Source organism: Nerophis ophidion, linkage group LG01, assembly GCF_033978795.1.
Source record: "Nerophis ophidion isolate RoL-2023_Sa linkage group LG01, RoL_Noph_v1.0, whole genome shotgun sequence".
NCBI classification, from domain to species: Eukaryota; Metazoa; Chordata; class Actinopteri; order Syngnathiformes; family Syngnathidae; genus Nerophis; species Nerophis ophidion.
Genome location: NC_084611.1, coordinates 7,033,165 through 7,048,385, shown reverse-complemented (window position 1 = coordinate 7,048,385; position 15,221 = coordinate 7,033,165). Strand labels below are relative to the sequence as shown.

General features: G+C 40.8%; 1 protein-coding gene across 4 annotated transcripts in view; it reads left to right on the top strand.

The window, feature by feature from the left end:
* The window catches only part of LOC133548443 (gastrula zinc finger protein XlCGF57.1-like), a 351,444-nt gene that overhangs the window by 318,956 nt on the left and 17,267 nt on the right, over positions 1–15,221 (top strand). The window contains exon 2 of one of the 4 annotated variants that reach the window (XM_061897603.1): positions 3,620–5,865. The exons of 2 other annotated variants lie outside the window; for them this stretch is intronic. In XM_061897603.1, the coding sequence (XP_061753587.1) occupies positions 3,620–4,674 (1,055 nt within the window). In that variant the 3' untranslated portion in view covers positions 4,675–5,865. Of the gene's footprint in view, positions 1–3,619; positions 5,866–12,409; positions 12,704–15,221 lie in introns of those variants that run through there. One more of the 4 variants, XM_061896199.1, reaches the window with a different exon arrangement.

Genomic DNA, 15,221 nt, shown 5'->3' with positions numbered 1-15,221 from the left:
GGATTCAAGTTGCACCACTGGCAAGAAATCTGCCGCCAGACCCCCATTGAATGTACCAAAGTGTCTCCACATTTTACCGGCGATGGCAGACATGACACAGAGATGTATGGATAACCTGCAGATGCATTTGCAACGATTAAGTCAACGAAATCACAAAGGTGAGTTTTGTTGATGTTGTTGACTTATGTGCTAATCAGACATATTTGGTCGCAGCATGACGGCTAATCGATGCTAACATGCTACGCTAATCGACGCTAACATGCTATTTACACTAGCTGTATGTACATTTGAAACTAGATACCCACATTTAATGCGAAACAAACACTTACTAATCGACAGATTTAAGTTGCTCCAGTGTCACAAGATGCGAAAGTCCTGATCGTTTGGTCCGCACATTTTACCGGCGATGCTAATAAGGCAGCCATGCTATGGGCCACTTCATTAGGTACACCCATGCTATGGCCGAATAGCGTCAATAGCTATTTGCTCAATATCTTCAATTTCTTCTTCAATTTCATTTTCGCTATCTGCCTCCATACTCCGACCATCTGTTTCAATACATGTGTAATCTGTTGAATCGCTTAAGCCGCTGAAATGCGAGTCTGAATCCGAGCTAATGTCGCTATATTTTGCTGTGGTAACCGCCATGTTGTTTGTATTGGCAGCACTGTATGACGTCACAGGGAAATGGATAGTGGTTTCGAAGATAGCGAAAATCAAGAACTTTAAAGCTTTTTCAGGGATATTCTGGGAGGTGTAAAATTTTGAAAAAACCTTCGAAAAATAAAACAAGCCTCTGGGAACTGATTTTTATTGTTTTTAACCCTTTTGAAATTGTGATAATGTTCCCCTTTAACACTAGAGGTGTAACGGTACACAAACTTTTCGGTTCGGTACATACCTCGGTTTAGAGGTCACGGTTCGGTTTATTTTCGGTACAGTAAGAAAACAACAAAATATATTTTTTTGGGGTTATTTATCTACCTAATTTGTAAACAATAACATAACATACATATACACACAGGGTCCATTGCCAGGGTTAATGTGGTCAACATATATAAAATAAAAACTAAATAAGATAAGGCCCCAGAATAGTTTCTTAACAAAACCTTTCTACATACAAAGTGCTTTTTTCGATTGATTGATTGATTGATTGATTGATTAAGACTAAGGCTGGGCGATATAGCGATATATGCGATATATCGCGGGTTTGTCTCTGTGCGATATAGAAAATGACTATATCGTGATATTCGAGTATACTTTCTCACACAGTTTTTTTTTAGCCGCGGGCATTATAGTCCAGCCTCTTCCCACTCCTTCTTGTGTCTCCTTCTCACAGAGACGTAAAACAAGCCCGCCTTCTTACATAGGTCACATACTGTCATGTCATACGTCACATACGTTCACGCCCTCGCCCAGCAGAGAAGTAGCAGTGGGGCTAACGTTAGCCGTGATGCTAGCGGAGTGTTGCAAAGGTGTAAAAGAAGATGCGAATCTGGTAACAAATAAAGGAAGAATTCATTCCCAAGAAAAACAGCACGGGGTCCATCGAAAATTTTAAAATGGCCGAAAAATACTGCGATATTAAAAAAAGGCCATATCGACCAGCCCTAATTGAGAGTTTTTTTAGCCTGGCTAACTTGGCAGTAAGAGGATATATGGGCTCATTGTTCTTCCACCATAGAAGTGGGTCAAAATCTAGTTTTAATGCAATATGGACTTAAATCTACTGCTATTGTGAAGTGGTATATATTTATATAGCACTTTTCTCTAGTGACTCAAAGCGCTTTACATAGTGAAAGCCAATATCTAAGTTACATTTAAACCAGTGTTGGTGGCACTGGGAGCAGGTGGGTAAAGTGTCTTGCCCAAGGACACAACGGCAGTGACTAGGATGGCGGAAGCGGGAATCGAACCTGCAACCCTCAAGTTGCTGGCACGGCCACTTTACCAACCGAGCTATACCGGTTGGCTATAAAAACATTTGTTATTGCTTTAGCCCTGCCTGACTCGCCGAGAAGAGGCAGCTTGAATGCGGTGGTGACGCTTCAAATGGGTTAGCATGTGTTATGAGAGTAGCGTATGTGTGTGTGGCCCTTTTAATATGTGACAGCATGTGACTTCAGTGAGTGTGTGGGCGAGAGAGGAGAGGGAGCGGTAGTGAGTGCGGGGAGTGGCTAGTGTTTTGTTGGATTGGCTGTGTGCAAGACCTCAATAAAGCCACGATTTGCAACTATTGCAAGGAATTTAGGGATTTTACCATCTACGGTCCGTAAAATCATCAAAAGGTTCAGAGAATCTGAAGAAATCACTGCACGTAAGCGATGATATTACGGACCGTTGATCCCTCAGGCGGTACTGCATCAAAAACAGACATCAGTGTGTACAGGATATCACCACATGGGCTCAGGAACACTTCATAAAACCACTGTCAGTAACTACAGTTGGTAGCTACATCTGTAAGTGCAAGTTAAAACTCTACTATGCAAAGCAAAACCCATTTATCGCCAACACCAAGGAACGCCGCTGGCTTCGCTGGGCCTGAGATCATCTAACATGGACTGATGCAAAGTGGAAAACTGTTCTGCGGTCTGACCAGTCCACATTTCAAATTATATTTGGAAACTGTGGTGTCCTCCGGAACAAAGAGGAAAATAACCATCCGGATTGTTATTGGCACAAAGTTGAAAAGCCAGCATCTGTGATGGTATGGGGGTGTATTAGTGCCCAAGGCATGGGTAACTTACACATGTGTGATGGTATGGGGGTGTATTAGTGCCCAAGGCATGGGTAACTTACACATTTGTGATGGTATGGGGGTGTATTAGTGCCCAAGGCATGGGTAACTTACACATCTGTGAAGGCACCATTAATGCTGAAAGGTCCATACAGGTTTTGGAACAACATATGTTGTCATCCAAGCAACGTTATCATGGACGCCCCTGCTTATTTCAGCAAGACAATGCAAAGCCACATGTTAAAACAGCGTGGTTTCGTAGTAAAAGAATGCGGGTACTTTCCTGGCCCGCCTGCAGTCCAGACCTGTCTCCCATCGAAAATGTTTGGCGAATTATGAAGCGTAAAATACGACAGTGGAGACCCCGGACTGTTGAACGACTGAAACTCTACATAAAACAAGAATGGGAAAGAATTCCACTTTCAAAGCTTCAACAATTAGTTTCCTCAGTTCCCAAACGTTTATTGAGTGTTGTTAAAAGAAAAGGTGATATAACACTGTGGTGAACATGCCCTTTCCCAACTACTTTGGCACGTGTTGCATCCATGAAATTCTAAGTTAATTATTATTTGAAAAACAAAATAGTTTATGAGTTTGATCATCAAATATCTTGTCTTTGTAGTGCATTCAACTGAATATGGGTTGAAAAGGATTTGCAAATCATTGTATTCTGTTTATATTTACATCTAACACAATTTCCCAACTCATAGGGAGACGGGGTTTGTACTTTCCGTGATTCTAGCTGAACTTTTCTGAGTCTATGACAAGTCATGTAAACATTGACCCATCATTCTGGCAAGGCACTAAATGAATGGCCATGAAACACTACACACACATACAGTACTTAAAATAAAGTGTGTTTTTGTTGTTTCTGTCTTGCAGACGTCCAGCAGCTGATCATTAATTCAGAAGAAGTTTTCCCTCAGTCAGGGGGGAGCTCCACTTTGAAGCAGGAGACTCCACAACCACCCTGCATTAAAAAGGAAGAGGAGGAACTCTGCATCACTCAGGAGGGAGAGTGTCTTCTAGGACGAGAGGAAGCTGATTTCACCAAGTTTCCACTGACTATTGTCTCTGTGAAGACTGAAGATGATGAAGAGAAACCACAAGTAGACAACCTCTTAGCTCCACTATCAGATAGTGAGGCTGAAGACGAGGTTGAAGAACCTTTGAGCAGCGATACAGACTGTGAAGGTGATATGAGGACTCACACTGACAACAAACACTCTGAATGCTCTTCAAAGAAGAGAGGTGAATCATGTTTGAGCTGCTCAATTTGTGGCCGAAGCTTTTCTCAAAATAGTGCTTTGACTCAACACATGAGAACACACACAGGTGAAAAACCATTCAATTGTTCAGTTTGTGGTAACAGCTTTTCTCAAAAAAGCTCCTTGAAGCGACACATGAGAACACACACAAGAGAAAGAACATTTAATTGTTCAGTTTGTGGCGATAGCTTTTCTCAAAAAAGCCATTTAACTCGACACATGAGAACACACACAGGAGAAAAACCATTTAAGTGTTCAGTTTGTGGCAAAAGCTTTTCTCAAAATAGCTCTTTGACACAACACATGAGAATGCACACAGGAGAAAAACCATTTATTTGTTCAGTTTGTGATGAAAGCTTTTCCCGGAATACCTATTTGACTCAACATTTGAGAACACACACAGGTGAAGAACCATTTAATTGTTCAGTTTGTGGCAAAAGCTGTTCCGTCAAGAGATATTTGACCGAACACATGAGAACACACACAGGTGAAAAACCATTTAGTTGTTCAGTTTGTGGTAAAAGCTTTTCTTTTAAAGGCAGTTTGATTGAACACATGAGAACACACACAGATGAAAAACCATACAAGTGTTCAGTTTGTGGCAAAAGCTTTTCTGTTAAGAGAATATTGACTCGACACATGAGAACACACTGGACTAAGACCATTTAATTGTTGAGTTTGTGGCAAAAGCTTTCTTGAAACAGCCCTCTGTGTCGACACGCAACAACACGTGCTGTAGAAAAACCTTTTAGTTCTTTCAGTGTGCCGTAAAATGTTCCCACATAATGCAGATGCAGCAAAACACATGAGAACACACAAGGGAAACTAGGCAATTAGCTGTTTAGTTTGTGGTATGTTGCTCATATGTGGCGACATCCACCCTACCCAGGACCTCCTCACTGCTTCTTTCACAAATATCTGAGGTATTCATGCAAACTTGGATTATTTGGAGCATAATCTTATCCACTCATGACCCCATGTCTTCTCTGAATCTGAAACCTTCCTGAACAGTAAGATAGATGATGCTTCAAGTGCTTGGTTACTCCTTCTTCAGTCCAGGGACCTGGGGCCTCATGTGTCAAGTTTGTGCACGCTCAAAAACCTGCACTACACCCTTTTTCACTGCAAAGTTGAGACTTGAAAATGTGCGCTGCTTCACTGCAGCTGCATAGCTCCCTTTAAAGGGGAACATTATCAGCAGACCTATGTAAGCGTCAATATATACCTTGATGGTGCAGAAAAAAGACCATATATTTTTTTAACCGATTTCCGAACTCTAAATGGGTGAATTTTGGCGAATTAAACGCCTTTCTGTTTATCACTCTGGAGGCGATGACGTCAGAATGTGACGTCGCCGAGGTAACACACCCACCATTTTCATTTTCAACACATTACAAACACCGGATCTCAGCTCTGTTATTTTCCGTTTTTTTGACTATTTTTTGGAACCTTGGAGACATCATGCCTCGTCGGTGTGTTGTCGGAGGGTGTAACAACACTAACAGGGAGGGATTCAAGTTGCACCACTGGCCCCAAGATGCCAAAGTGTCCGCCACCAGACCCCCATTGAATGTGCCAGAGTGTCTCCACATTTGACCGGCGATGCTAAGGCAGACATGGCACAGAGATGTATGGATAACCTGCAGATGCATTTGCAACGATAGTCAACGAAATCACAAAGGTGAATTTTGTTGATGTTGACTGCCAGCTAATCGATGCTAACATGCTACGCTAATCGATGCTAACATGCTATTTACCGGCGGTGCTAAAGCAGACATGGAACAGAGATGTATGGATAACCTGCAGATGCATTTGCAACTATATTACGTTTCCTTCCACCCACATTTAATGCGAAAAAAACACTTACCAATCGACGGATTTAAGTTGCTCCAGTGTCAAAAGATGCGAAAGTCCTGATCGTTTGGTCCGCACATTTTACCGGCGATGCTAACGCAGCTGTTCGGCCATGCTATGGCTATGAATAGCGTCAATAGCTATTCGCTCAATAGCTTCAGTTTCTTCTTCAATACTTTCATACTCCAACCATCTGTTTCAATACATGCGTAATCTGTTGAATCGCTTAAGTCGCTGAAATCCGAGTTTGAATCCGAGCTAATGTCGCTATATCTTGCTGTGGTATTCCCATTGTTTGTTTACATTGGCAGCACTGTGTGACGTCACAGGGAAATGGCCAGTGGTTTCGAAGATAGCGAAAATAAGGCACTTCAAAGCTTCATTTAGGGATATTCCGAGACCGGTAAAATTTTGAAAAAAAATACAACAAGCCACTGGGAACTGATTTTTATTGTTTTTAACCGTTTTGAAATTGTGATAATGTTCCCCTTTAAGTGATGCTGGGTAACTGTTCGCATAAAAAAATGTCAGCTTTTACTCCTCAAACTGATTGATGTGCAAATCATATGAACAAACATATTTGGGGAAAATAAATAAATACAATGCATAAAGATAAGTTCTTATGGTGGTATTTCCTTGGGTTAATTCATGCAAGTTTATTTTAAGAATTTTTTTATTACAAACCCATGTTAATTGAGTGGGGAATATAACTTGGTCACGTTGTTGGGGGGACAATTAATATGTGAGGGAATTAAGGAAGCAGCATGAGACGACAAGTGTTTGATGTGGAAGACGGTAATGGAGTCTCGGATTGAAAATAAACTTTATCTCCTTGGAGTTTATGAAGCCAACGAGGTATGATTACTTCTGATATGTTTGTCAAATCTATGTGTTTTCTTTTTTAGGATGTCAGACTCATTGTAAGTTTTGTTTTCTTATTTTATTACTTCTGACGGCATTATATTTGGCATCATTGGTAACGTGAAGAAGACGTGGCTGAAATAAATGTCTGTGAGAAAAACGAACGACTTGAGCCTTGATGAAGACCTTGGAGGGAGTAAGTCTGCAGCTCAATATTTCAAAAACAGTGGTCATTAAAATAGGTACCCCACACCTGATCAACACAAGCCCACAGCTTTGATCTAAATTCTCTGCCTTCTTTTTTTTTAATTGCACTGCTTGGCTATCTGTTTTATCCAGTGATGTCATGTTTTCATTTCTATTTTGTCTCTGTTTGTGTTCAATCTAGTGTTTTTCATGGTTTTATTTCAAGATACAAGATTGTTTCTTGTCATATGCACAGTTAAAGTCCTACTGAAAGCCACTACTAGCCACCACACAGTCTGATAGTTTATATATCAATGATAAAATATTAACATTGCAACACATGCCAATACGGCCACTTTAGTTTACTAAATTGCAATTTCAAATTTCGCACGGAAGTCTAATGCTAAAACGTCGGGGTATGATGACACATGCGCGTAACGTCACGCATTGTAGAGGACATTTTGTTCCAGCACAGTTCACAGTGATAAGTCGTCTCTTTTCCTCGGATAATTCCACAGTATTCTGGACATCTGTGTTGGTGAATCTTTTGCAATTTGTTCAATGAATAAAGGAGACGTTAAAGAAGAAAGCTGTAGGTGGAAAGCGGTCTATTGCGGCCGCCTTTAGCAACACAAACACAGCCGGTGTTTCATTGTTTACATTCCTGAAAGATGACGGTGAAGCTTCACTATGGAACAGAGCGGTCAAGCGAACACGGTTGGATTGGACCACACACACAAAGTACAGTGTATTATGCAGCGATCATTTCGAAAGATCGTATTTCGAAGAGGGTCCCTTGCGAAGGGCAGAGATGGGCATCGCCACCCCCCGTCGACTGGTGCTGAAGAAAGGTGCGGCGCGACCTTCAGGTTGTACAGGTACGGCCATATAATCTCACTAAAACACTAGTAGCACAATAAGCAGATAAGGGATTTTCCAGAATTATCCAAGTAAATTTGTCTTAATAACATCTAAATCGCTCACACTGTAGAGTCTTTTTTTTCTAGTCTTTCACTCTCACTTTCCTCATCCACAAATCTTTCATCTTCTCTCAAATTAATGGGGAAATCGTCGCTTTGTTGGTCTGAATCGCTCTCGCTGCTGGTGGCCATTATTGTAAACGATGTGAGGAGCTCCACAACCCGTGACGTCACACGCACATCGTCTGCTACTTCCGGTACAGGCAAGGCTTTTTTATCAGAACTAAAAATTGCAAACTTTATCGTGGATGTTCTCTACTAAATCCTTTCAGCAAAAATATGGCAATATCGCAAAATGATCAAGTATGACACATAGAATGGAGCTGCTATCCCCGTTTAAATAAGAACATCTCATTTCAGTAGGCTTTTAAACAGTTTGCCGTATAATGAAAATCTTACTTTGCTAGTCCACGCTTCAACAAGTCACACGGTACTTAGCTAAAAATAAAAAATGTTATATACAAGGCACAGTGAGGAACACCACATTACTGCACATTATGATTCACAGTCAACAGTATCAATATGGAGGTGACATTGAGTCACAGCAGCAATTAAAAGTGTCTTTATTGATCAAAGGTGAAAAGTGTCTACAGTGATGGTTCATGGTTCCGGGGTGAAGTGAATTATATTTATATAGCGCTTGTTCTCTAGTGACTCTAAGCACTTTACATTGTGAAACCCAATATCTAAGTTACACTTAAACCAGTGCGGGTGGCACTGGGAGCAGGTGGGTAAAGTGTCTTGCCCAAGGACACAACGGCAGTGACTAGGATGGCGGAAGTGGGGATCGAACCTGGAACTCTCAAGTTGCTGGCACAGCCACTCGACCAACCGACCTGTACCCCATGGGTGGCCATGGTAGCTGTCTTTTGGTCAAAGGATAAAAGTAAAATTTCTATTTTAATTTTCTATTATATATTCTTTTTTTTTTTATATATATATATATTTTTTATACCATGTAGCACTTTGATATTTTAACTAAATGTAAAGTGCGTTACAAATTAATTACAATTATTATTATTGTTATTATTATTATTATTATTATTATTATTATTATTATTATTAGTGGCTGTGCGCAACCCGAGGGTCCCTGGTTCAAATCCCACCTAGTACCAACCTCGTCACGTCCGTTGTGTCCTTGAGCAAGACACTTCACCCTTGCTCCTGATGGGTGCTGGTTAGCGCCTTGCATGGCAGCTCCCTCCATCAGTGTGTGAATGTGTGTGTGAATGTGGAAGTAGTGTCAAAGCGCTTTGAGTACCTTAAAGGTAGAAAAGCGCTATTCAAGTACAACCCATTTATCATTTATTATCTGTGATGAGGTGGCGACTTGTCCAGGGTGTACGCCGCCTTCCGCCCGATTGCAGCTGAGATAGGCTCCAGCACCCCCCGCCACTCCATAAAGGATTAGCGGTAGAAAACGGATGGACGGATATTATTATTAATGATACAACATTGTCGATTTTTGTTTAATTTCTATATCCAAAGTATTTTGAAATCAAAAACGTTTTCTCGATAAGGAGCACTTCAATTATGAGCCAGAAATGTAAGTGTAGCCGGGACGGGTCTGCAGGGTCGTGTGTAGTACTCTGCCTTCATTCAATGACATGTGACACAGGGCTGGTTGGACTTCTCACATTCAACTTTATTCCTGCATGACAGTGACATGAGACACAATGGGAGTGCAATCATCATCTCCTCTCCACATAACTCCTCTCCCAGTGAGAGACAGCGCAGACTCACTACTACATTTCTCCATACAGTAAAGTAAACAAACATTTCTAACATGGCGGCCAAACACACACATACCTGCTTGATTGACAACGATCATAATGCCAAAAACATGAAAAAAGATTATGAAAATGTAATAATGCATATAGATATGCAACAACAGCAACATATACGCTATCTGTTGTTGTGTTCCCTATTTTTGAGTGTACAAAATAAAGGTGTGTGTTGCTGAGTCTGACTTGGACATAATATGGACTATACACTTTTTATGAAAATGTAATTTTGTTTATAAATTATATGCAATCTGTTGTTTCCCTAATTTTTGTTGTTGTACATGGATGAGGGTGTGTGTTGCTGAGCCCGACTTGGACTTATCTGGACTGGACCTGGTTTTAAAGGGGAACATTATCAGCAGACCTATGTAAGCGTCAATATATACCTTGATGGTGTAGAAAAAAGACCATATATTTTTTTAACCGATTTCCGAACTCTAAATGGGTGAATTTTGGCGAATTAAACGCCTTTCTGTTTATCTTTCTCGGGGCGATGACGTCAGAATGTAACGTCACCTAGGTAATAAAGCCGCCATTTTCATTTTCTCAAACTTAATACAAACACCGGCTCTCAGCTGTGTTATTCTCCGTTTTTTGGACTATTTTCTGGAACCTCGGAGACATCATGCCTGGTGGGTGTGTTGTCGGAGGGTGTAACAACACTAACAGGGAGGGATTCAAGTTGCCCGAAGATGCGAAAGTGGCAAGAAATTGGACGAAATTTGTTAAAAATAAGAGGGTGTGGGGAAAGCCGACAAAATGGTCAGTCGTTTGTTCCGCACACTTTACCGACGAAAGCTATGCTACTACAGAGATGGCAAGATTGTGTGGATATCCTGCGACACTCAAAGCAGATGCATTTCCAACGATAAAGTCAAAGAAAACTACCGCCAGACCCCCATTGAATGTACCAGAGTGTCTCCACATTTTACTGGCGATGCTAAGACAGACATGGCACAGAGATGTATGGATAACCTGCAGATGCATTTGCAACATAAAGTAAACAAAATCACAAAGGTGAGTTTTGTTGATGTTGTTGACTTATGTGCTAATCAGACATATTTGGTCGCGGCATGACTGCCAGCTAATCAATGCTAACATGCCATTTAGGCTAGCTGTATGTACATTTGAAACTATATTTACATCCAGCGTTTCCTTCTACCCACATTTAATGCCAAACAAACACTTACCAATCAATGTATTTAAGTTGATCCAGTGTCACAAGATGCGAAACTTCCGATCGTTGGTCTGCACATTTTTACCGGCGATGCTAAGGCAGACATGGCCGAATAGCGTCAATAGCTATTCGCTCAATAGCTTCAGTTTCTTCTTCAATTTCCTTTTCGCTATTTGCCTCCATACTCCAACCATCCGTTTCATCCATCCATCCATCCATTTTCTACCGCTTATTCCCTTTTGGGGTCGCGGGGGGCGCTGGCGCCTATCTCAGCTACAATCCGGAGGAAGGCGGCGTACACCCTGGACAAGTCGCCACCTCATCGCAGGGCCAACACAGATAGACAGACACATGAGAACACACAATTGAAAGTGTATCTTTAATATTTTTATGTTGATTTAATTTAAAAAAAAACATTTCTAACATGGCGGCTAAGCACACACATACCTGCATGACAGTGACATGAGACACAATGTGAGTGCAATGATCATCTCCTCTCCACATAACTCCTGACACACACACAAAAATAGAATACATTGAGCATGTAGGTTACAACATGGAGGACACACACACACACACACACACACACACACACACACACACACACACACACACACACACACACACACACACACACACACACACACACACACACACACACACACACACACTCACACACACATCTTAAAACATTCGCACACCAACATTCTTCCGTTAATTTTGCATTTAAACTCAAGAAATATACTTTGTTATTCCCAGAGCAAAACAACATTCCTCTCCAAGGGAGGGACAGTGCAGACTGGGGAGAAAAGCAGCTACCCACCGTCATATCCTCAAACTTTCAAAACAAAAGCTCAGATTTGTGAAACAAAAAAAAAGAAATACAAAAATAAATCCACAAAAACTTGAATTATTTTACTGATAATCCATACTTAAAGTAAAAAGAAATTTAAACACATCATGTCCGATCCGGTGGCCATGTACTGCTCGCCTGTGTATCGGCTGGGGACATCTCTGCGCTGCTGATCCGCCTCCGCTTGGGATGGTTTCCTGCTGGCTCCGCTGTGAACGGGACTCTCGCTGCTGTGTCGGATCCGCTTTGGACTGGACTCTCGCGACTGTGTTGGATCCATTGTGGATTGAACTTTCACATTATCATGTTAGACACGCTCGACATCCATTGCTTTCCTCCTCTCCAAGGTTCTCATAGTCATCATTGTCACCGACGTCCCACTGGGTGTGAGTTTTCCTTGCCCTTATGTGGGCCTACCGAGGATGTCGTAGTGGTTTGTGCAGCCCTTTGAGACACTAGTGATTTAGGGCTATATAAGTAAACATTGATTGATTGATTGATTGATGTGATAGATTTTGGTGAAATGTATAACAATAATATGACATAAAAAAGTACAAAAATATGCTGTTTCCTTTTTCTATCGGTTACAAAAGAAAAGATGAAAAGGGCCGCTGGTTATTTTTTAAATGTTTTTCTTTTTTTTTTAAGCGCAGTTGTCGATTGTGTATGACCGGAAGTTGCAATCTTCTGGCGCATGCGCAAACACATCGAAAGCGGAAGGTCCAAGATGGCGGACTAGGCGGCGTAGCTGTCCGGAGAAGTTTCACATTTACGATCTTATAGATTCAAAAATAGCATCAAATACCTCAACTGTTCGCCTTTTCTTAAGCCCAGGAAACGGACTTTGAGTGTGGAGCGACGGCATGTTAGCTGAAGTGAAGATTGAAGACGTGATAGAAGATGGACGACTACTGCTATGCTAAGATGGTGACGTCATGTCAAAGAGAAAGTGAAAGAGAATCAGCGCCACCAACGGAGAACAATCTGAAAAGCCAAGATGAAGGTGAGTGTGTTGCGTTCCCTCATTTGAAAGCTATTTGTCCTCCAAGCCCTAAAAAAACACCAATTAGCTGACTTTGTTGAACAATGTAAACAAAGAACCTCGATCCAAAATGGCGGAAATGTGGGTTAGAAGTTACTGCAGTAGTAAACAGTAGGCAAGCAACGATACTTGCTATAATCCTGCGTTAATTCGCCTTTATTGAGCGTGATTTTGTGTGTGTAAGAATGTGTGTGTTAGTTTAATCTCCCTCACTGGGAGATTAAACACACTAATTTGATCAAAAAAGGCATTTCTACCCATAAATATTTTTGTACTAAAAACTCTGCAGACACTTTTTTTTTAAAATAATTTTTGAATTTGTGGATAAAAACATTTTGTCCTTGAAATAATCATTAAACTTCTTGAATGTGTTGGTACACAATATTTTACAGTACCTCAAGTTCGAACTGCACTTTAATGTACTTTTATTCAATTCAAAACTCCACAATCGATGCACCGCTTGCCTTTTTCCAAGCAATGGTAAAAAGTTCTGACATTTTCAAGTCATTAAAGAATATAAATCATTTATTGTTTGAAAATATTGTTTAGTAAATGTTAACTTGAAATAAAAGTATTCAGTACACAACTTTTAATTTATTTCCTGCTGAATATTTGTGATGACAAGCAAAAAAAGGGAAAAAAGGTTGTTCTTTTAACCCCCACAGAATGTACAGTAAAATACACAAAACTGTGGTCCTAAAACCAGGTACGGACCAAAGCGTGGGTTACCTGTACCGTTACACCTCTAGTAAACACAATTATGGATGTGAACAAAATGACAGTTGTCAGCTGTGAGCATATATTACCTCCATCAAACATGGCGGAAATGTCTGTTACAAGATACTGTGCTAGTAAATAGTAGGGATGCAACTGTACTCGCTGTTATCCTGCACGGGACAATCCGCCGTTATATAATTAAAAAAAATGATATTAATCGAGATTGGGTGGTATTTACTTTGTCATTTTTTTGTTTAGCACTTAGCAATGGTGCTTCTTGCTTTATCTGCTTATCACTCAGCTTCTAAAACTTGTAACTCATCCTCCTTATATTCAGGCTCAAAAATATGAGATTCTGGATCATAATTTTTTCACAAAGTATTCTTTGATGGCACTCATGAAGTCTGCCTTTATTATTAGTAGTTGGTGGTGTTGTTGAAGGAAATAGCGAGCGTTGTGATGAGTCTGTGAAAAGAATGCACCGCCATTTGCTTAATCTTAAAGGGGAACATTATCACAATTTCTGAAGGGTTAAAGGGGATCATTATCACAATTTCAAAAGGGTTAAAAACAATAAAAATCAGTTCCCAGTGGCTTGTTGTATTTTTGGAAGTTTTTTTTCCAAATTTTACCGGTCCCGGAATATCCCTAAAAAAAGCTTTAAAGAGCCTTATTTTCGCTATCTTCGAAACCACTATCCATTTCCCTGTGACGTCACACAGTGCTGCCAATACAAACAACATGGCGGTTACCACAGCAAGATATAGCGACATTAGCTCGGATTCAGACTCGGATTTCAGCGGCTTAAGCGATTCAACAGATTACACATGTATTGAAAGAGATGGTCGGAGTATGGAGGCAGATAGCGAAAACGAAATTGAAGAAGAAATTGAAGCTATTGAGCGAATAGCTATTGACGCTATTCGGCCATAGCGTGGGTGTACCTAATGAAGTGGCCCATAGCATGGCTGCCTTATTAGCATCGCCGGTAAAATGTGCGGACCAAACGATCAGGACTTTCGCATCTTGTGACACTGGAGCAACTTAAATCCGTCGATTGGTAAGTGTTTGTTTCGCATTAAATGTGGGTATCTAGTTTCAAATGTACATACAGCTAGCGTAAATAGCATGTTAGCATAGGTTAGCATAGCATGTTAGCATCGATTAGCTGGCAGTCATGCTGCGACCAAATATGTCTGATTAGCACATAAGTCAACAACATCAACAAAACTCACCTTTGTGATTTCGTTGACTATCGTTGCAAACGCATCTGCAGGTTATCCATACATCTCTGTGCCATGTCTGTCTTAGCATCGCCGGTCAAATGTGGAGACACTCTGGTACATTCAATGGGGGTCTGGCGGCAGATTTCTTGCCAGTGGTGCAACTTGAATCCCTCCCTGTTAGTGTTGTTACACCCTCCGACAACACACCGACGAGGCATGATGTCTCCAAGGTTCCAAAAAATAGTCGAAAAAACGGAAAATAACAGACCTGAGACCCGGTGTTTGTAATGTGAAAATGAAAATGGCGGGTGTGTTACCTCGGTGACGTCACATTCTGACGTCATCGCTAAAAGACCGATAAATAGAAAGGCGTTTGATTTGCCAAATTCACCCATTTAGAGTTCGGAAATCGGTTAAAAAAATACATGGTCCTTTTTCTGCACCATCAAGGTATATATTGATGCTTGCATAGGTCTGCTGATAATGTTCCCCTTTAAAACCAATAAAAATAAGTTCCCAGTGGCTTAATTTATTTT